The sequence below is a fragment of the Leptonychotes weddellii genome, chromosome 1 (genome assembly GCF_054177405.1).
Source record: "Leptonychotes weddellii isolate Sample4059 chromosome 1, ASM5417740v2, whole genome shotgun sequence".
Taxonomy (NCBI): domain Eukaryota; kingdom Metazoa; phylum Chordata; class Mammalia; order Carnivora; family Phocidae; genus Leptonychotes; species Leptonychotes weddellii.
This window is the reverse complement of record NC_138369.1, coordinates 49,768,567-49,789,650: the sequence shown is the minus strand read 5'-3', so window position 1 is coordinate 49,789,650 and position 21,084 is coordinate 49,768,567. Positions and strand designations below refer to the sequence as shown.

The window sequence follows — 21,084 nt, the reverse complement described above, 5'->3', positions numbered from 1 at the left end:
TAAGCGACTGCCTTCGGCTCAGGTCATGATCCTGGAGTCCCGGGATCGAGTCCCGCATCGGGCTCCTTGCTCAGCGAGGAGTCTGCTTCTCCCTCTGACCCTCCCCACCTCATGCTTTCTCTCTCTCTCAAATAAATAAATAAAATCTTAAAAAAAAAAATAAATAAATAAATAAATTCCAAACTCCGTGTCTAGCATACCTTGCCCCACCTATTATCCCCCACGAACGTTAAATCATATTGTTTCTCTTCACATATCCTTTGCCCCAGCCAAACAGGACATTTCCCCCCAAAGATCTCAGGCGGTCATACCGCCATGCCTTGCTCAAAAAGGTTTCCTCAAGCTGGGGCACCCTCCTCCCTCATTTCTTGTTGCCGGAATCCGTCGAGGTTTAGCAGAAAAGCAACTCTCCTGGGAGGCCTTCCTGGATTCCCTAGCAGGCCTAACTGTATCAGGAGCTTTCCCAGTTCTTCTCTGACCATCTGTCTCTCCACGAATTCACCCCATTCGTCCTCAGATGGCAGGGACTCGGCAGGAGTCATTTCCGAGGCCCTGTGCCCAGGGCAGGCCTCCGGGTTTGCTGAATGACTCAACAAACGAGGGTGTTCCGTCGGCCTCACTAGCCAGGCACCTACAAGGAGCCGGGCATTTCGGTCTGCGCCGGGACACAGGCTCCTGATCAAAGGAGCTTACACTCTATTTCCTAATTCATAGTTATAAGTACTATGAAGGGCATAGAGGTGACCTGGGACATCAACTTGCTCGCAGGGCTGTGGGCACAGACGGCTTCTGCCCTTTGCCTCAGGTTCTCCACTAGCCGACGCCCACCCAGCCTCTGAAGCCACAACACAGCCTGCACCGACCGCTCTCGCTTAGCCAGCTCTGCGCAGCCTCAGCACACTCCCAATCCCGGCGTGCCCCGCGACGCGCCCCGCCCCGGCGTCTCGCACCCTCTTCCCGGGAGGCCCAGGAGCCCTGCTGCATGCCGGGAGTTGTGGTCTCGGCGGCAGCTGTGCGGCGCCGCGGCCGGCCCGCAGCGCGTGGCAGGAAGCGGAAGCAGCCTGCGGCCCGCCCCCAGCTCCGCCCCGCGCCGCGCCGCGCCGCTCGCCGCGGTGCTAGCACTGACGTGTCTCTCGGTAGAGGTGCAGTGCTCCGGAGCGGGCTGGGCCGCGGACAGCCTCACCTCACCCGGAGTGGAGCGGAGCAGAAGCGGGATCCGGAGCCCGAGCTACCGCCGCCATGGCGAGTGAGTCCCTCGGGGCAGCCCCCAGCAGCGCCGGGAAGGATCAAAACCCCCCTTCCCCTCACCGGTCCGGGCGAGCGGCCACCCCCGGGCCCGCCCGGGTCCCCGCAGACCGAGGCCCGCGCCCCCGTGCGCGGTCTGCTCCCCTAGTCCCTGCTCCTACTCATGCTAGGCAGAACGCTTCCCCAGGGAGCGGGGAAGGTTTTTACGTGCCCTAACTTTGCTTTTGTCTCTCCCATCAAAGTCAAATTTCTGGAAGTCATCAAGCCCTTCTGTGTCATCCTGCCGGAAATTCAGAAGCCGGAGAGGAAGGTAAGTCCCCGAAATCGCCGTCCAAGAAGGTTTCATGAAATGTCTGGGCGCTCGAAGTTTACAGTACAATTAAAAATGGCTTCAACACGCCAGATGGAAACTCTGTTTGCCATCCCTTTCTCCTGGAGTGTAGTTGTGTATACTCCTGAGCTTTGTCGGAAGGTGACCTGGTTGTGTGGGAATTTCCACCGAAATCGTGGTGCTTTATTTGGAGCATCTTTTGTGGCTTTTACTCCAGCAGACAAAGCCTCCGGTTTGCTCTGTCCCAAAAGTGGATCTCGGCGGTGAATGAATAAGGCCTCAAAAGCCTCAGGATACTCGGATTGAGTTACCTTTCCTTCTTCACCTTCAACAGGAGCACTTCAGGGCTGGGTTGTTTTTTCCTAGGAGAAGCTTTTAGTGTGCATGTGCTAAAAGGAGCTAAGAGCAGTCACTTTGTCCTGTGCATATGAGTTAGTACTCTGACAGTCGCCATAAAAGGTACAGAGAAAAAGGGCATTTTGTGAACCCTGCTTTTTACAGCAGACATATTAAAACGTGAGAAGATAAAAATGCAGAACCTTTATCAGAATTTCTGCTCCTACACAGCCCAGGATAGCGAGTATTGCCAATGTTAGTAAAGCTGTTAAACAATGGGGAAGTTTTATTTAGATTCTTGCATTCAAGAGAATGAATAGTAAAAGATTTTTGTCTTTAGATTCTTTTCAGACTGTTGTTCATGCATTCACATATACATCTGTGTACTTGACATCAATATGGACACTTACATTCTTGAAGTCTCCTTTTTTTTTTTTAACTTAAAATCATTTTGTATAAGTGCTTCACATACGTGCTGCCTTTGAGGGGCAAAATACAAAGTTGTCCCTTACACCCCAACAGCCTAGCATAGTAGAGAAGGTATAGCTCTGGAGGTAGACAAGCCTGGGACCCACCCTTACAAACCTCTTAATAGCTGTCTGACCTTGGCCTTGTAACTAAGTGTGGTAGATGGAGCAGTGAAAACATGTGCAAGGTGTAGCAGTGGCTCGGGAAGGGCTTAATTCTGGAAGATGTGGTTTCTGATGGTGGTTTTAATGGAAGAATAATTTTTTTGAGGAGAGGGAAAGGAATTCCAGGCATAAGGAATATATGGTGTGCAAAGCAGACAAGCAGGTGGGAGGGTGTTAGCTGTAGGACCATATTGCTGGAACATAAAGGGTGGTGGGGAGCAATGGAAGGGCCAGGTGATTAGAAAATGCTCTGGAAATCGGTACAAAATGAGAGTGGTTTCAAGGCTTTTGTAACAGAGGGTGTATGGGGTGGGCTCCCTGCCCCCCTCCCAGTACTTTTTATTACATTGTTTTACCCTTAATTCATAGCAAATACACTGTGGGACTATCACATATTGCAAATTAGTTAACTACAGAATAGCAAGATTTTATCAATTTCAAAAGCTTTTTGAATGAGAAGTGATTGTTGGCTGATTCAGGGGCTATTTCAAAGGTAAAGTAGACAGGACTGAGATAAAGAGCTTTTGAAGTTTTGCTGTTGAATTTGGCTGCATCCAGGAGAGGAGACTTGGTTATTAAGAAATGAGGAGTCTTATAAAAATTGTCTACTCTTTTTTCCCATAAAGAATCCTTTCAACTAGTTAGCTGGAAGTGGTGTTGCCTTCCCTTGGCCTCCTAATTTCTTGGTGTGGTGAGGTGACAGGTGGGAAAGGGAGCATTCTCAAGAGGAAGAAGGGTTCTGTGAATTCACCCCAGCTTCATGTGAGTGCCCACAGCCTTTGCATGGCAGTCTTCTTGGGGCCTGCCTAAAGGCAGTCATGGAAGACCTCAACTTCTATTCTGACCAGAGAGTCAGACTATGTCTCAGAGCTTGTGTAGACTTTAGACTTCTCCCCTCCAGTTAAAAAGTACTTTTTCAGAGCACAGTTTTGTTCACTTAATGCTGTCGCCCACAAGGTATTTTTTCATATCAAAATCCTTAGTCCACACAATAATTAACGGTGTTTTTTAAGCCCTTTAAACCCCTTCTTGCAGGATAGGCAGCAAGTACTAGGGAAGGCAATCAGTTGTTGAGGCAGAACACCTGGAAAAGCTGCCGGTTCTACTTGGTACCAGAGGGACCTCGGGAGGGGATTCTAAATTTATCTGATGGTACTTACTCGTCATCTGTAAAATAATTCCCAGTAGTCACTTGGCCTACCTGTGTACCCAAGGAGATGTGAAAAGTCTTAAATAGGTGCTATTAGTAGGCATTGAGTAGGTTAAAGGTGTAACTCTCCTTGCCTTCCCCCCCAGTATTTTTTATTACATTGTTTTACCCTTAATTCATAGCAAATACACTGTGGAACTATCACACATTGCCAATTGGTTAGCTACAGAATTGGAAGATTTTATCAATTACAAAGCCTTTTTGAATGATCACTATCCTTGGCTGGTTGTAAGGACTGGTCTGTTTTAGGAATTCCTTGTTGTTGGAACATTGTTTGATCTGGGATCTGATCCTAAACTGTTAATGCTGGTGATTAAGAGCAAAGGTTTTGCACTCAAAACTCACTTCAGCTGTGAGATTTGGGACAAGTTAGCTTTCCTAAGACTGTTTTCTCATTGTAAAGATAACACTATGTGATATGAGGATCAAATGAAATGGTACGTGTGAAGGTCTCTGCATAACTGTCTTGTACATAGAAGGTATGCAGCATACATACTCAGGTTTCAGTGCTTGTGTTTGGCACACAGTTTGGAGTGTTCAAGGCTCACTTCTCTGGTGAACAGAGAAAGGGGTCCAATTCAAGTTCATTTCTATTAACTTGCTTATATAAATAACCACTGCCTTAATGCATTCTCTTCCACTGTAGATTCAATTTAAGGAGAAAGTGCTGTGGACCGCAATCACCCTCTTTATCTTCTTAGTATGCTGCCAGGTAAGCACAGTTCCCATTCCAGAATTGGGGTGGGGTGAAGAGCAGGCTGGGGGTCAATGTGCTGACTCCTTTTCTCTGCTTGTTTCCAGATCCCGCTATTTGGTATCATGTCTTCAGATTCAGCTGACCCTTTCTATTGGATGAGAGTGATTCTAGCCTCTAACAGAGGTAGGTCTCTGGCCATCTGTACCACTCTGCAATGTGGATTTGACTGGCCTCCTTCGGTTAAATTACAGGCTTCGGCTTTACGTGGAATTCAGAGAGTGTTAGGGAGGAATGCTAGCGCCCTGTGCTGAATAGCCTGAGCAGATGCCCAATTCAGCACCGAGGCATTTGAATGCAACATAAAACCTGTAATAACAAGATAAGTCTAGGTTGTAGAGGATAAAAAAACATGGAAAAACTAGAATGTTTTTTAAACAACTGAAATGATGGCATTTGTACCAGTCTTTCTCCTGTTTTGATAACATTCTTTAGAATATGTAATTTATTTCTGAGCTACATCTTTATATCTATAGGTTACATATACATGTCCAAAAAAATACGTAACAGTGTTTTGTATACTCTAACCCATTACCTATGGGGGGTAGGATTTGAACATTTATGTTGATACTGCTTTTGATTAACTCGCTTTTTAAACATAGTTCAAATTAAGTTCTAAATCAGTTGGAAGTGTAGCTCATTTTAGCATAATGGAAATAGAGGTTTATTCACAACTAGATACAATGGTGCAGACCTTCTTTCCAAACTCTGGAAATTATCTGAATGTTATCCTTTTTTATTAACTGATGAAGAGACGAACCTTTCTTATCTCTGTGAAACCAGAATGAATCTGTTTGGGGTGAATTTAAATGCAGTTGTCTGTTTAAATGCCACGTGACTTCCTAAACAGAATAAGATGTTGCCTGACAGACTGAACAGAATGAATTGAATTATACTCTAATCATTGATATTTAGGGATTATTTTTGAAATTAAATGCTGCTAGCAAACTGAAACACATCGGATTTGTATACAGGGCACACCGTCGAATTTTGCTCATTCGTTTTCTTAATAATGTGTTGCTTTTCTAAGCTCATACTGGCTGTGTTTTGCCTTGCCCTTTCTTCAAGGCACATTGATGGAGCTGGGTATCTCTCCCATTGTCACCTCCGGCCTCATCATGCAGCTCTTGGCTGGCGCTAAAATAATTGAAGTTGGTGACACTCCGAAAGACCGAGCCCTCTTCAATGGAGCCCAAAAGTGTAAGTGAGATTTTGAATAATGTTCAGATGTCTGTAGGTGAGAATTCAAATTTGCTCTAAAGATTAGGGCATCAAAACAGGTGTTTTTGTACAATGTAACCTTCTTGGCCCACCAACCCTGTATGTACTGTGGACTATGTTAGCAAGAGAGCACCTGGACGGGCTGGATGAGGCAGGGGTGGGCACAGGCCCCAGACGCCATGTGATCGAGGGGAAGGAGCAGGGCTTGCAGGGCTTGGCAGTGTCACCCTCCACCAGCCACAATTTCCTTACCACTTAGAAGGAAAACTTCAGAGCTGTTGTAACACTTCAATTGAATAGTGTGTGTAAAATCTCTCAGTGCCTGGCCCACAGTAGTTACCCGACAAGTGTGTTTTCTCTCTGCTGGGAGTTGGAAAGGATTCAGCTTAGGGGAAAGGGGTCCTCTCCATCCAGCTCTGCTATGTCCTAGCTCTGACCTGGGACGAAGTTAGATGACAGCTCTGAAGTCTCCGTCTCTTCATCTGTAATAGTGAGGATAATAATGGTATTTGCTTTATAGCAAATAATATGTTACTAGTAATAGTAACCAGTCCTCAGAATGAACCACGTGCAGCCTCTGGCTGTGAAGTGAAATGTATTAATTAGGAAATGACATTTACAGCTGTGTACGCAGCCATGTTTTCTTCCACACCAGCATGTTTTACAGATCTTCTGAAGTTAGTAAGTTAAATGACTGAGCAAGAAAGACTAATCCAATTCAGACTTGTCAGTTTCAGACACAAATCAGGATTTAAAAATATACACATGTATTATTTTTCAAAAGCACAAATCAGCCATTTTCTCTTTAGTTTTGGACAGTTTTTTGAAATTTTTCTGTCTTAAGACATCTGTTTTATTAGGCACTTTTTAAAAAAGTCAAATGGAAACTATTTGATGGGCACTTTGGAGTAAAATTGTATTTTATGTGCAAACTAAGCAGAAAAGCTGAAATTGAATCCCAAACCCATCTAGTATTGTGGAACCAATAAAAACATGTGGATTCCACTGTGCCTAACAATGGAGTCTAATGAGCTACAAGAAACAAAGACATGTTCATACAAAAACGAAAGTGTCTCTTGGGCCAGAAGAGCTTTGTGGCTAAGGAAACGGGACTAGTAACTAAATTGATTACTTTCTGAGTTTTTTTCTTTAAAAGCACATTAACTACAAGCTGGGAAGGGATCACCTTATCCCAGAGCTAATATTCAGTGTGCTGGACTCAGACCCGGATGATGGGCCTGTAGAGGGCCCAGGCACGTATTCAAGCTAGGGAGTTCTCCAGAGCCCAAGTGACCTGACCTGAGTTTGGGTGCTGCAGGTCAGTGCCATCACCAAATCACGTGCCTCTGGACATCGTCTTCCCTTGCTCCCTGACTCACCTTTCATAAGAACTAGATTAGTGGGGCGCCTGGGTCGCTCAGTCTGCCTTTGGCTCAGGTCATGATCCCGGAGTCCTAGGATCAAGCCCCGCATTGGACTCTGGGGAGTCTGCTTCTCCCTCTTCCTCTGCCACTCGCCCTGCTTATGCTCTCTCACTCTCTTTCTCTGTCAAATAAACAAATGAAATCTTAAAAAAAATAAGTACTAGATTAGTACATTTCAACTCTTTTTCTCCTGCCATTACTGAAAGGAAAGTGAATTTAGGAGAAGCTGAAATCAAAGAGGTCATGGGCTTTTGTTAGAAGGCATTTGAGTATTTGTACTCAGTACTCTTGTACCTTGGCCATGGGGCTACTGAGTGTTCCTGGATCGAGCTCCTCGCGGGCATTGTCTGTATTCTTCATTTCCATTGTCGTCCTCCCTGATGCCTGGCGCACAGTAGGTGTTCTGGAACTGTTCTCTCCAGACCGTGGAGTGTCCCACTTTGAGAACACTGTGTTCTTGTGATTCCAGTATTCGGCATGATCATTACCATCGGCCAGTCCATCGTGTACGTGATGACAGGAATGTACGGAGATCCTTCTGAAATGGGTGCTGGAATCTGCCTGTTAATCACCATTCAGGTCTGTGCAGCTCTGCCATGGCCCCCCTTCGGAGTAGCCCCTCCCACTCACTTAGACTCCTGAAGGACAGAGCTGAGGCGTGCTTAAAAGAAGCATGAGAAGAAGCCGGGGCCCCTGGGGTAGCCTTCCCGAGTTCACCAGAGGAAGGCTCTACTGTCTGAGGCCTACCCTGCCTTTAGCATTGATAGCAGAGATGCTCGGTACTATGGAAGGAAAGAACCAGGCCCGTGAAGAACAGTAATGCGCAGTCTTTTAGGGTTTCTTTATTTTTTTTTCTTTTCTCTTTAAATTTTCACAGCTCTTTGTTGCTGGCTTAATTGTCTTGCTTTTGGATGAACTTCTGCAAAAAGGGTATGGCCTGGGCTCTGGGATCTCCCTCTTCATTGCCACGAACATCTGCGAGACCATCGTGTGGAAGGCCTTCAGCCCCACCACTGTCAACACCGGCCGAGGTAAGGGCCCTGGCCTTCCCTGGGGACAGGGTTTAGTAAAAAGTATCAACGTGTGCAAGGCAGGAAACAGAAGTTCCCCCGTGCCAAGGAAAAATTAGCTTAGTTTTAGGTACATCTCTTGTAATTTTCCTGTGTGTATCTGCAGAGTTTCCGTTTTTGTTTTTTAAAGTAACCTCTATCTGCAGAATTTTTTAAACACAGATAGGTTTGTGCTCATCAAGATGTCTAACTTGCATTTTTCGTGTATTTCATGGACATTTGCCGTGCCAGAATACATAATTTCGCCTCGTTTTCCTCAGCACAGTATGGACTTCCATTGCAAGGATGAAGCATTTATTTATTTATTTATTTATTTATTTATTTATTTATGGTTTTATTTATTTATTTGACAGAGAGAGACACAGCGAGAGAGGGAACACAAGCAGAGGGAGGGGGAGAGGGAGAAGCAGGCTTCCTGCCGAGCAGAGAGCCCGATGCGGGGCTCGATCCCAGGACCCTGAGATCATGACCTGAGCCAAAGGCAGACGCTTAATGACTGAGCCACCCAGGCGCCCCAGCAATATTTATTATAACCAGTCTTGTGATGGACACAGAGGTTGTTGCCAGTTTCGCTGTTGTTGCAGCAGTGAGACGGCGCACATCCTCACACGTTCATCTTTACAGATCTTGGCAGTTGCTCGCAGTGAATAAGTTTCTAAAAATGAAATTACAGAACCAATGCACTTGCTCGTGTGAGGGGCAGTTTTGGGAGAGAGGCCTGAACTTGGAGCTCACTGCGTTTAAGTCCTGGCAGTTGCTGGTAGTAGCTAAGTGGCCTTGGGCACAGTCCTCTGCCTATGAGCCGTGGGGGCCAGGATTAATGAGAAATAACATAAAATTCTGTGATGCCTGGCTCAAAATAGATGTATGTCTCGTGTAAATGTTCTACCTACAAAGAAGGCAATCTGTGTCTTTAATAAAAGTTCCTATTTAGGGAAGTGTGACTTACTAGGAAAGGAAAATCAGGTTTTTTCATCACTATGTTATTCACTCAGAATTCTGAGTCTCATGAGAAATAAATATTCATACGTGTATTTATCTTAGAGATGAGTGCTGGAAACAGTCCCTGGCATCCAGAGACCAAGTGATCTCTATAGTGAGACTCAAAGTAGGTCCCTGGACAAATGAAGGCCACATGCACCCAGTAGATTACAAGGAAAAGAGTGTAGGTTGACATAGGAACTGTCAGAAGAGCCTTAGAGAAGAGGAGACAGGAGCAGACTTGGTTCCTCCCTGGGCACTTCTGGAATTGTAGGAAATTCAGGACAAATTGGGAGAAACGAGAGGGTGGAACAAGGTTTTTCAGGGATGGGTGTGAAAAGGCAGGAGGGTAAGGGAGATCATAAGGGTTCAGGTTTGTGAAGACTATCACTGTAACTGGCCTGGGAGCATCCTGAAGTATGAGGAAGTGATACCAGAGTGGGGCCCAGGAGGGGAGGAGTCAGTAAAGGCCCAGAAGCCACCTTCCATTGAGGAGCAGGCCAGTGAGGCGGTGGGGGTTGGAGCGTGGAAGGAGTGATTCAGCTTGGACTCGAGGGGAAGATGGGTGGAGAACACAGCCTGATAGCTGTTCCGTCGTCCAGCTTTGACCAGCCAGCCCAAGGTGGAAAGCACGGGGCAAAGGCACGAGATAAGAGTGTAAGAGATGGGACAAAGGAGGTTCTTTCAAGGGTGATGGAAAATCGCAGAGCAGAGTTGGGTGTGTTTCTGGCTTTAAAAGTGTTTCACTGTCAGCTGGTCGTGTTTGGGGCTGAGCCGGAAAGAAGCGCAGCCAGGAAGGGTCCCTCTGAGGCGCATGTGTGGGCAGTGAGTGCTGACGTGAGAACTGTGGGGTGAGGGGAAAGGGAGGAGTGGGGTCTCGAGGACTGGGCCCTGGTGGAGGAGGGCAGAGGTCACAACGGTCACAGGCCTGAGAAGACAGTATGGCAGCACATCTGGAACTCTGCTACAGTGTGGCTTGTGCACATGGAAATGCGTCCGTGACCGTGACCCTCTCACGGGAGAACAGCCATTCCCTGGGCAAGTGGAACAGCCCAGATGGGATTAGCGGGGACCCTTAGCCTCTGCACCTGAAGTAACTCTTCACACTTGGAAGCTCTGTCCTGTCCCCAGAGATGCAGCAGGTAGTGAATTTTAAGAAATGATGTTAAAAGTTAGGAGAACTAGAGCTTAACCCTGGCATTGCCCTTCACTCAACAAATACTTTACTAGGCATCTGTGAAGGACCAGGCACTGTCTGGCCACTGGGAATGCAGAGTGAGCTTGAGTGTTTCACATGGCAGGTGTTACAACAGGTACCTCGGGGAAAAACAAGACAGAGAAAGAAGACGGAGATGCTGGGAGGGTTGTCACAGGGCTAGTCTGGGTGATCAGGAAGATCCCCTCTCAGCATCCCCCACCTTGGAACAAAGTCCTGCCGAGGGGAGGGACTGTGCAAAGAATGTCCCATTTGGAGGGAACAGCCAGCTGCCAAGGCCCTGAGGTGGGAGCATAGCTGGTGTTCAAGGCCAGCGCGTGTGCTGGTGCAGAATGAACAAGGGGAGAGGAGTCGGAGCTGAGATCAGCAGTGTGGACAGAGGGCAGAAGGGAACAAGTTCTTCCCCGGCGGCTGGGGCGGCGTCCCCTGTGAGGCACGCGCTTGTCCTGGCTCCAGCTCTCAGATCCCTGAACCCTGCGCCCTGGGAAGACAGGCCAGTGCTGTCACAAGCCTGGGAGCAGGGCTGCGTGGGGACTGAGCGCAGCGTCCCAGGGTGAGGTGAGGAATTACTGACAGTTGGGACAGTGTTTCTTTCACAGAAGCCACATTCCAGAAGAGGTCCGTGGTGATGCCCATTAGATGGTTGGCCTACAGCCTCGTCTTGAAATGGCCCGGGAACAGCAGCAGGTGGTGCCAGCCGCCATGTGTTAGAAACTTGAGCAAATGCTGTGGCAGGACAGTCCCAGGGCGTACCTCACGCGACTGTTACCCGTGCCCCCAGCTGCCCTCAGAGACCATGGCTCTAGACATGGCACTAGCTTCAGGCATGCGCGCCGCCAGACTGTGTCATGACATAGACTGTCCTGGGTTAGCAGAGATTACACAGTAACACGGTGCTCTTGTTCCTTGCTTTGGCTTTTGTTTGTTTAACTCTATAAATTTCTTGAAAATTAAGACAACTCTAGGCCATACTGACGCCCTGTGCTCCCCGGGTTCCTCTCACTTGTCCCTCTGCTGCCTGCTCCTCAGGTCAAGTACCCAGTCTCGCTCTTTCCCTTCAGTCTCTGGCAAGCTCAGCCTGCTTCATGCCTGTGGTTTCCTGGCTCTTACTGGGCTGCCTCCTTCCACACCCTCTCGGCATAGGGCATCAACTCGGATTTGGATCAGCCTTGTGGTGGGCGCACGTGTGGTCCTTTGCGCTTGGCCATCCATGTAGGGAGCAGAGCCCGAGCCCCACCCTCCCCTCGGAGGGGCTGATGCTCCGACTGGCCGGGCATTTCTGGGAAGAGAATCTGGCAGCTTGGAGGCCCCTCTTCAGTGTAGGGCCCCTTCAACTGGGGTTCAGCAGACCCTGCCTTTATGTTTTTGTAACTGATCGTCATGCCATACATCCAGTAGCCATTGATTCGTACATGCTAAAGAATTGAGATCAATTAATTCAGAAGGTAAGATAGCCCTTTCTGCAGGTTGCAGTCTCTACAAAAGCAGTGGATGAGAGAACTCTCTCCCTGTGGTTATGGGAGTAGGCACTGCAAATGGTAGGACTTAGTCTTTTTGGCCACTGAGAAAATCCTTAGCCAAATTTAGTTGGTGGGTGGTTTCTTTACCACGTGCACCCTCTCCTTCACCAACAGGAATGGAATTCGAAGGCGCCATCATTGCACTCTTCCATCTCCTGGCCACCCGCACCGACAAGGTCCGAGCCCTTCGAGAGGCCTTCTACCGCCAGAATCTTCCCAACCTTATGAATCTGATCGCCACCATCTTTGTCTTTGCAGTGGTGATCTATTTCCAGGTGCGTCCAGACCCCAGCGTGGTGAGTTTTGATGGTCTGCATTTAAGTGTCAGAATGCCTTGGTGTACGCGTCCCCCACCCACACCCAGGGGGAGCCTATCCCATCGCATTGTACTGACATGAGATGGCATTTCAAGGACAGGTTCCTTCCACTGAGTCGGGGGACTTGCCAGAACGAAACAGTTGAGGCAGAGCTAACATTTCTGGAATTGTGTTCCTTTGCATTGGGCCTGCTGACAGAAGGTATTTTAAGTCCTTAGTTCAAGAGAAGTGAAAAGTAACCAAACTTTAACACCTCGTCTCTGTCTTACCCAAAGTTTGTACCATAATTGTAGGCAGGAGCCTCATCTTGGAAAAGGCCTTCCTCTTACCCTTCACATTATTCGTCTGTGTCACTTGCTTCTGAACAAGAGAGCTGAACTGCCAGTTGGCTTTTCTGTAGTCGGATTAATCTCTGTATTTCTTGATCAGCCACTTTGTATTCTAATATTTATTGACAAGAAGAGACAGCAGTTGAGAGAGTAGTTGAATGCTTGTTGGAAAGGTATTTAAACCAGGCAAATGCTTTTTCCGAGGAGCGAACAGTTCTGTTCCTTTGGCTAAGACTCAGATGCCTCATTACTAACAAGCGGACTCTTTAGGGGCTTGGCAAGTATTTGCATTTGGAGCATGAAGATTTTATTTTAAGTCTTACATATTCTAAGCCCTGTTCTAGGCACTGAGGGTTTGTGAAAATCATACAGAAGAAACCCTTCCTCCAAGGGTTTCCGAGGGAGAGGTCATATTCATAGAAAAGCTTGGCTTTTCTGTGTATGATTAGAAACTTCCTAAATGGCTGTTCTCGGGTGCAAGGCAGATGCTGTGGTGGCATGGTCTTGGAGCCACTGAAAGCATAGGCGAGAGAAGCACTGCTAGGACTTGGGCAGGTGTTCTTCAGGCTTTTCTAGTATATTCTACATAGAGCTGGATGTAATGTGCTGGACTTTGGTTTCTGACAAAAATGGGATTATCTCTGCTGGGCTTTGGTGCATTTTTAAGCCAGTATTTCTGGGAGCCTTTTTTTTTTTTTAAGATTTTACTTATTTATTTGAGAGAGAGAACAGAAGGAGAGAAGAGAGAGCGCACGAGAGCACAGGAGTGTGGGAGAGGGGCAGAGGGAGAGGGAGAAGCTGGCTCCCCGCTGAGCAGGGAGCCCGACGTGGGGCTCAACGATCATGACCTAAGCCGAAGGCAGACGCTTAACTGACTGAGCCACCGAGGCGCCCCTTCTGGGAACCTTCTGTTCCAATGCCCCCAGGTGCAGAGATGGCTAAGGCAGGGGAACCAGAGCCCTGGCAGCAGTGCTTGGGGCCGGCTCCCTGGTGGCTGTCCCCGGCTGGCCGGGGCTTCTGGGCAGTGGGCCGGATGAGGCAGTGAAGGGCATTCTGCTCTGTTTGGTGTCTCAGGGCTTCCGCGTGGACCTGCCCATCAAGTCAGCCCGTTACCGAGGCCAGTACAATACCTACCCTATCAAGCTCTTCTACACCTCCAACATCCCCATCATCCTGCAGTCCGCCCTGGTGTCCAACCTGTACGTCATCTCCCAGATGCTGTCCGCCCGCTTCAGTGGCAATCTGCTGGTCAGCCTGCTGGGCACCTGGTCTGTAAGTACGGCCGCTCGGGGCCATCAGTTTTAGCGCCGCGGCAGGTTGCTGCATGTGACCAGATATTTCACCCGTGGGTATTTGCTAATCATGCCCTTTACAGATTCAGCACATTCAATTCCCTTTTCGGTGAGGGAACTGTACTACGGGCACTTGAGCAAAATCGTCGTCTTTTTGTCATCTGCTCAGAACTATGTCTGTCCTGATGCGGAGGTATGACGAAACGGCTCTCACAGGCTCCCTGCGTATTCTTTCCAGGATACCTCTTCCGGGGGCCCAGCGCGTGCGTATCCAGTCGGCGGCCTTTGCTATTACCTGTCCCCGCCAGAATCTTTTGGCTCCGTGTTAGAAGATCCTGTCCATGCCGTGGTGTATATAGTGTTCATGCTCGGCTCGTGTGCATTCTTCTCCAAAACATGGATCGAGGTCTCGGGCTCCTCTGCCAAAGATGTAAGTATGAGTTACAGTAAGTTTCTAGAGAGGTTAAACCAGGAAACAATAGTCCTTATCCATCTGGGGCCTGAGGGGTCTCAGCCTGTCTCCTCTTGCTAAGAAAGCGGTCTGTGAACACCCGCAGACGCTTCATGCTCATTGTGGGGCAGTTCCGAACCCTTAGTGGCCAAAGCTAAAGCGCAGCGGTAAGTGAGCGCTCAGCTGGGGAAGCTGGAGCCACAGTGTGCGGTTAGGCCTCGTCACGTGACTTCTCCACGGCAAAGTCGCAGTTTCCTGTGTGAGTGTTGAGGGCGCAGAAGAGAAAAAGATGTGAGCGTTGAGTCCCACCAGGAGACACGTCTGCCTTCCCTTCAAGTTCAGGTTTCAGATTTAACGTTGTCTCCTTGGTGGGCATCATGCAGGTTGCAAAGCAGCTGAAGGAGCAGCAGATGGTGATGAGGGGCCATCGAGAGACTTCCATGGTCCATGAACTCAATCGGTGAGTGCTGGCCCCCAGCCCTCCAGACTCTGCATTTGTGGAGGCATCCTGATCTGGCTTAGGGATTTCTGGCTCATTAACTCCTACCCTGGGGTAACAGGATAGGAAAGACCCCTGTGTCTCTAATTCTTTATGTGCTTGCTAGATGCTGGAGACTGGGGATAGGATAATAAATGCGTGCAGCCCCTCTCCTGGAAGAGGGACCCGCCAGGGAGCAAGAGAGCGGCCCGCGGCCCCAGGCGTACAAGAGGGTGTGGTAAGGGTATGGGCAGTGAGCTGGCCACTGGGGCATGGGGCTCACTGCCCCCCACACACACACCTGTGCTCTGAGGGCTGGTGCCCAAGTGCAGATGAGGGCTGAGGTGAGGTGAGCCTAGTGAAGCTGCGCAGGAAAGGGACAGTGCCCAGGGTCCCTTTAGGATGCTCAGTGCTGGAGGCAGACCCACCAGAGGGAGGGCAGGCCAACCGCCGAGAGGCCACGGTGGGAGTTTGGGCAGGGGGGCAGGAGGGGGCCCCAAGTGCTGCAGAAACTTGGGGACGCAGAGGAGAGGCCACAGCACTTGGTGTGTCGGGTACGGGAGAGGAGGCAGCTCCAGGCTGGCCCTTGCGGTGTGCATGTGCCTCTTTGCCGTCTGCACCTCCTTTTCACTTACCATGGAGCTGCCTCTTGGGCAGCGGGGTGGCGGCACTAAGTATCTCAGGCTTTTTGAGCCTGTCGTGACTACTCCTTCCCTCTGCCGCCACTGGGCAGCGGCCGCAGACTGTACGCAGATGAAGGAGGCTGTGTCCCTGCAAAACTGTTCACTAGATCAGGTGGCAGACCAGGCTTGTCCCACAGCCCGCCTGTAGCTTGCTCGCCTCACCTAAAGGAAGCAACCACAGGAAAAGCCAGCGTTGCAAGTTTCAGGTGGTTTTCAGATCTCTTGCAGGGGCGATATGCGATGTTCTCTTCATAAGACTTCTCTGAGGCCTCTAGATTTATACCACCATTCAGTTGTAATAGTTTGCACGCCACTTAGGAAATTTTAAATTTTCTACTAGCCACATTAAAGAAAAATATATATACCTGAAACTAACAAAATGTTGCATGTAGGTTATATCTTAAAAAGAAAGTAAAAAGAAACTGATTAAACTTAATGATATATTTTATTTAATTCTACGTGTTCAGACTATAATTTCAAGTTGTAGATAACATAAGAAAAAGTATCATGAGATACTTTATGTTCTTGTTTTCTTTTCTTTTTTTTTTTTTTAAAGATTTATTTATTTGAGAGAGCGAGAATGAGAGAGAGAGAGTACATGAGAGTGGGGAGGGTTAGAGGGAGAAGCAGGTTCCTCGCTGAGCAAGGAGCCCGATGCGGGATTCGATCCAGGGACTCCAGGATCATGACCTGAGCCGAAGGCAGTCGCTTAACCAACTGAGCCACCCAGGCGCCCCTTATGTTCTTGTTTTCAAAACCTCTTGTGATGTCTTCAGCATCTTGATTTGGAGTAGTCCCGTTTCATGAACCGCATGTGGTTCATGTGGCACCTGCTGGAGAGCACAGCCCTAGTCTAGGCCATCAAGGCGTGTGAGTCAGTGAAGGTTCAAGGGGGTGGTGGAGTGGCCTCGGAGTCAGGTTCCTAAATCAGAGGTTGGCATGTCTCATGGCCTGGCCACTTCTCGTGGCCAGGCCGGGGGTGGGGATCTGCACGGTGGCACATGGCTGATCGGTCCCCACTCCCCAGGTACATCCCCACTGCCGCGGCCTTCGGCGGGCTGTGCATCGGGGCCCTCTCCGTCCTGGCTGACTTCCTGGGCGCCATCGGGTCTGGAACTGGGATCCTGCTCGCAGTCACAATCATCTACCAGTACTTTGAAATCTTCGTGAAGGAGCAGAGTGAGGTCGGCAGCATGGGGGCCCTTCTGTTCTGAGCCGTGTCTCCTCGGACCAGGGAGAGGGGGCCCTGCCCGGAACTGCAAGGGATGGGAACAGTGAGACCTCGCCGTGAGGCGCTCATCACGGGGAGTGCTGCTCCAGCACCAGGACCTTTGTTTGATGATGTTTTTGAATTTCATAGTCTTTCATTCCACTTTGTAAAGTGCTAGAATTTTTCCAGTTTGAAATTTTGCTTTTTATTCTGGCATTGGCAAAAAGAGGGTAGAAGGGAGGTTTTATGGAGCTGACTGCCAGAGGTGGGGATGGTAAAGGACCATCCCCAAGTGTCCGTGTAACTTTTAACCTTCGCACCTGCTCAGTGCCGTAGGCGGCTGCAGTGGTCTGAGCTGTTCCCCCACCAAGGGAGCGTCTTTTTGGTTAGAAGCACAAACCTCGGAGCCATGTCTCTGTTGTGGCCGTAGGGCACGAGGCTGAGAGCAAATCATGTTTTCTGGTGGACGTGACTCACAAGTGAGTCTCTATCACAATCAGGGGTAAGAGTATTTGGCTTCAGACTGTTTCTCTGGAAGACACTATTGTTTTCCCTTTTTATAAGTAGCTTTTTAGGAACAAGTCTCTTCCAAAAGAAAGGGATGGGTTTTCCAGAAGACACTCTTGGGCCCTCTGTTAATTTTTCTGCATGTGCCTGTTGGCTGTTCTTGTTGACTGTTCTGGTCGGGCTTTGAGGCTGAAGAGCACGGAGTCGGCTTGGCTCCGTCATGTCTGTCCGTCTCTGTCGTCGGTCTGTGTCCTCTGATTGAGCGAGGCCAGGATTCACCAGCCTTACGGAGTTGCGCCTGGCCTAGCCGGGTGGACTCTGTACAGAAGACCCTGGAAGTGATGCGTGTCTATGCAGTCCTTCCATTTCGTCGATGGACGGGCCTCCCGCTCGCTGCCGTGGTGGAACTCAAACAGGGAGACGGCTTCGCTTTCGCAGGCCACCGTACTTTCCAGGCTGAAACCTTCCCGTCATGTTTGTAGCACTTTTTTCACTGTGCCTAGGACCAAATGCATGTTAAGTAAATGACCAGATGCCACCTTGTCCTTATCCGTCAGCACCGCCCCGCATAGAGGAGGGTGCAGGCCCCACATCCGAGGCAAAATCAGGGGCAGAGAGCTTAGGGTCTTCGTTTTTGCTTTTTTAGTAAAAAGTTGCTCCAGTGTTGGATAGGAGAAGACGATGATGTCTAAGATGAGTTCTGTTTGTAGTAACAGGGGACCTAGGTTTTAGGCAGTGGAACCTTTTCTAAGGTCTGCAGAGAGGCTCCTCGGGGGACAGGTGGTGCTTGGCAGCAGGGACAGCAGAGTCGGGCGCCACGAGCCTGAGGAGTTCTCCCTGGAGGATGCCCCAGGTCTAAGAAGGGAGCACCGGGGCCCCACGGAGAGAGACACCCCACCAGCAGCAGGCACACAGTGGCCTTCGAAGCACAGAGCCGTGGTCACAACTCAGTAGAGCTGAGTCCAAGCTCCTAGGACACTTCACTCGCAGCACCAACCAGGAAACAGACCGACCAAGGGACAAGAAGCGACTTGTCTAAAGCCACCCGGCAAGTCAGCAGCAGACCCAGGATGGGCCCAACAGGTCTGTTGACCCCCCCAGTCCAGGGCATCCCACCATATCACACGTGGCCTTGTCAGACCCAGTCCTGAGCAGAGACTCGAAGCCTCCCCGCAGCACACAGTCCGCTCGGCCCCACTTGTGGGCACGCTGTGGGCGCCAGCCTCATGGGTGGGGCCCTGCGTGGCTCGTGCTCTGTGGTCCGTGATCACGGTGGGTGGGGGCTGACCCCAGCTTGCAGGGGACTGTCACTGTGGACGCCAAAATGGCATAACTGAGTTAAGGTGAATAAGTGACAAATAAAGCCAACTTTTTACAAGCCACTTGGTCACGTTCTCTTGCTTTACAGCCCCCAAGAAGGCCGGTGAGGGCAGAGCTGGGGTGTCCTCCGGGTGTGTGTGAGGTGCAGTCGTCCTGCTTTTGCACAGGGTGCCCTAGGTCTCCCCAAGTCTCCCCTGGATGGAAGTGCCGCCTCAGAAAGGCATTTCGCCTGGGAAATGGCCTTCTCCTGGTGGTGGCATCAGGTGCACGCCCCGGCTTCCGGTGAAGTGAGACACGGGTGACGGGCTGATGCGGGGCCGGCGTGCGGGCAGCCCCGAGGCCCTCCCGGGAATGTGGGAGGGGGCCTGGCATCTCACCTGTGACTGCAGCCCACCGCGCCATCCCCGTGGAAGGTGCTGGCAGGAGCCTGTGGCCCACACCTCCGCACCCTCCCGGTCCGGGCCAAGGGGTGCCACTTCCCTTGGCTGCAACAGCAGACTACATCCGGTCACTGGCCGGGCAGACCCGTCGCTGAGCCAGGAGGGTTTCCACCCCGCCCTGACCCCAGCATCGCGTGGATGGTGGTGGCAGGCAGGAGGGCTGCCCCCCTGCAATGGGCCGCGCAGAAGTCTTCCAAGGGCTTCCGCTCCAAGGAGAACAGCGGACTACATTTCCAGGGTGACGTGAGGAAAAAACTTCCCACTCACCTGGGTTTTGAAGCTGTCACGCTTGTCACAGACAAGGCCTTGCCCCAAACCCTCCCATCACGGCCCCTGGCCTGGAGCTTCCTCCGTGACTCCCGAGTGACAGGTGGGCAGGGCCTTCCTCCTCAGCTGGGTGTTCCAAGGACAGCCTTAGGCCTTGTCTTAGAAAACTTCGGATTTCTGAGACGGCCTCAGGCAGCGGCCCTGAGACCCTGAGAGGGACCGGTGTTGGCGCCTGGCCCCGCGGAAGCCGGCGCCCGCCTGCCCGGCGCCCCCTCCCGCCCGCTGGCCGCCGGAGCGGGCTCAGAGGCCCCGGACGGGAGCCGGGCAGGCGGGCACTGCGGGATGGCGACGTGGGCAAGGGGCCCGGCTCTGACCTCCAGAAACTCAAATCAGGGAAGCTCCCGCCCCCCAGGGAGGCACCGCACCCTTCCTCGTGCCAGGAATGCGGCCCCGGTGCCAGGCTCCGCCTCGGCTCGCCGTGCTGCCAGGCCGGACCTTTGTGCTGGGGACAGTCCCGCAGCGCTGCTGCCTAACGCTCTCCCTGTCCCCCCGGGCTGGCCCTGTGCTAGCCGCCTCCTGCGCATGCTCTCCCGCTCCCACCCCCAAGCCGCCCGAGGCCTCAGAAGAAACAGCACTTCCCCATTTGGTGCAGAAACGGAGATGCAGTGTGACCAGCTGACACACAGCCACTTAGTGGCAGCGTCGGGACACGAAACCCAAGGTGCTGTTCCTGCCCCCAGTTCCTACTTGGCTGCTAGGCCTGCCTGTGGGTGCCTCTGCAGGGGCCATCGTTGGAACCAGGAACGAGGGGCTTCCCCATGCTGACCTTAGCTGGGGCCCTCTAGGGGACCTGCCCTTGTCTGGGGCGTCCTCAGTCCCAGCTGGCGCCCCTGCCCCACGCCCCACCCCAGCCTGCTCCTGTTGAAAGCTTGTCCTGGGCCCAAGTCCCAGCCAGGCTGAGAAGTCCTCGAGAAGCTCAGGTGCAGTGGGGAAGATGGGTGAGCCTCCGATCCCTGCCCCAAGAGGTGGGCATGTCCTAGGGAAGAGTGTGGCTTCCTGAGGGCCAGGGGGTGGGCATGTGACCACCATCCAAGGATCAGCAAAAGCTCTAGTACGAACTTTAACCCCCACCAATGCCTGGTTCTGGAGAATCCCAGGAACGCCCCTTAGTGGCAATGCCCACCTCACTCCCCTGCCCCAACATTCTGGGACTTTCCATCACCCTGCCCCAGAACCTTTGGCCAGCACACCTCCACATCACCCACTCCTTTCCATTCGACACACATTATTGAGCCCCTGGGGGTAAAGGGGTCAGGAGTTGATTGTACCCTCAGAAAGCTCATGCCCCAGCAATGGGAGTTCTGCAACGTCCGCCAAGCCTCCGCGCTCTCCCCAGTTTGCCTCAGTTTTTGTCGGCCTGACAAATTCCTGTTCACCCTTCAAAGCCCAGCTTAATGAAGCTAGAAACATCCAAATGCCCATCAGAAGGGGACTGGATAAATTACAGCAGCTCCCTCCCATGGAACAGAACTTGGAGGACATTCCAGATATGCTATGAGAAGAATCTCCAAGATGTGCTGTTGAGGGAGAAGAAAACTGCCAAGAAGCAGGAACAGTGCTCGCTACTATCTGTGTTTAAGAAGTTGGGGCCGGGGTGGTGGGGGAGGGGGTGGTGAGATGGTGCATCGGGAACAGGTCAAGCAATTTCTCATGAATCTGAACATACACCCATCCTACACCCGGCTCTTCCGCTCCTGGGCATTTACCCAAGAGAAATAAAAATCTATGCCTATACAAAGACTTCTACAGAATGTTTGGGCACCTGGCTGGCTGTCGGGGGAGCACACGAC

At 50.9% G+C, this 21,084-nt stretch overlaps 1 protein-coding gene across 1 annotated transcript; it reads left to right on the top strand.

Annotated features, from left to right (window-relative positions):
• Positions 1-1,087: 1,087 nt before the first annotated feature.
• On the top strand, positions 1,088-18,585 carry SEC61A1 (SEC61 translocon subunit alpha 1). Its single transcript, XM_081823077.1, has 12 exons — positions 1,088-1,246; positions 1,488-1,555; positions 4,401-4,466; positions 4,556-4,634; positions 5,577-5,708; positions 7,623-7,732; positions 8,031-8,184; positions 12,055-12,215; positions 13,661-13,858; positions 14,117-14,308; positions 14,713-14,789; positions 16,518-18,585. Exons 1-12 carry the CDS (start codon positions 1,240-1,242, stop codon positions 16,702-16,704), a joined length of 1,431 nt encoding a protein of 476 aa, XP_081679203.1. The 5' UTR covers positions 1,088-1,239; the 3' UTR covers positions 16,705-18,585.
• The last annotated feature ends 2,499 nt before the right edge of the window (positions 18,586-21,084 follow it).

What these genes read in the sequence shown, in the direction of transcription:
- SEC61A1 (XM_081823077.1), top strand. An exon ending in CGGGCTCCTCTGCCAAAGAT is followed by an intron (nt 14,309 to 14,712) that starts GTAAGTATGAGT and finishes GGCATCATGCAG; the next exon opens with GTTGCAAAGCAGCTGAAGGA. An exon ending in ATGGTCCATGAACTCAATCG is followed by an intron (nt 14,790 to 16,517) that starts GTGAGTGCTGGC and finishes CCCACTCCCCAG; the next exon opens with GTACATCCCCACTGCCGCGG.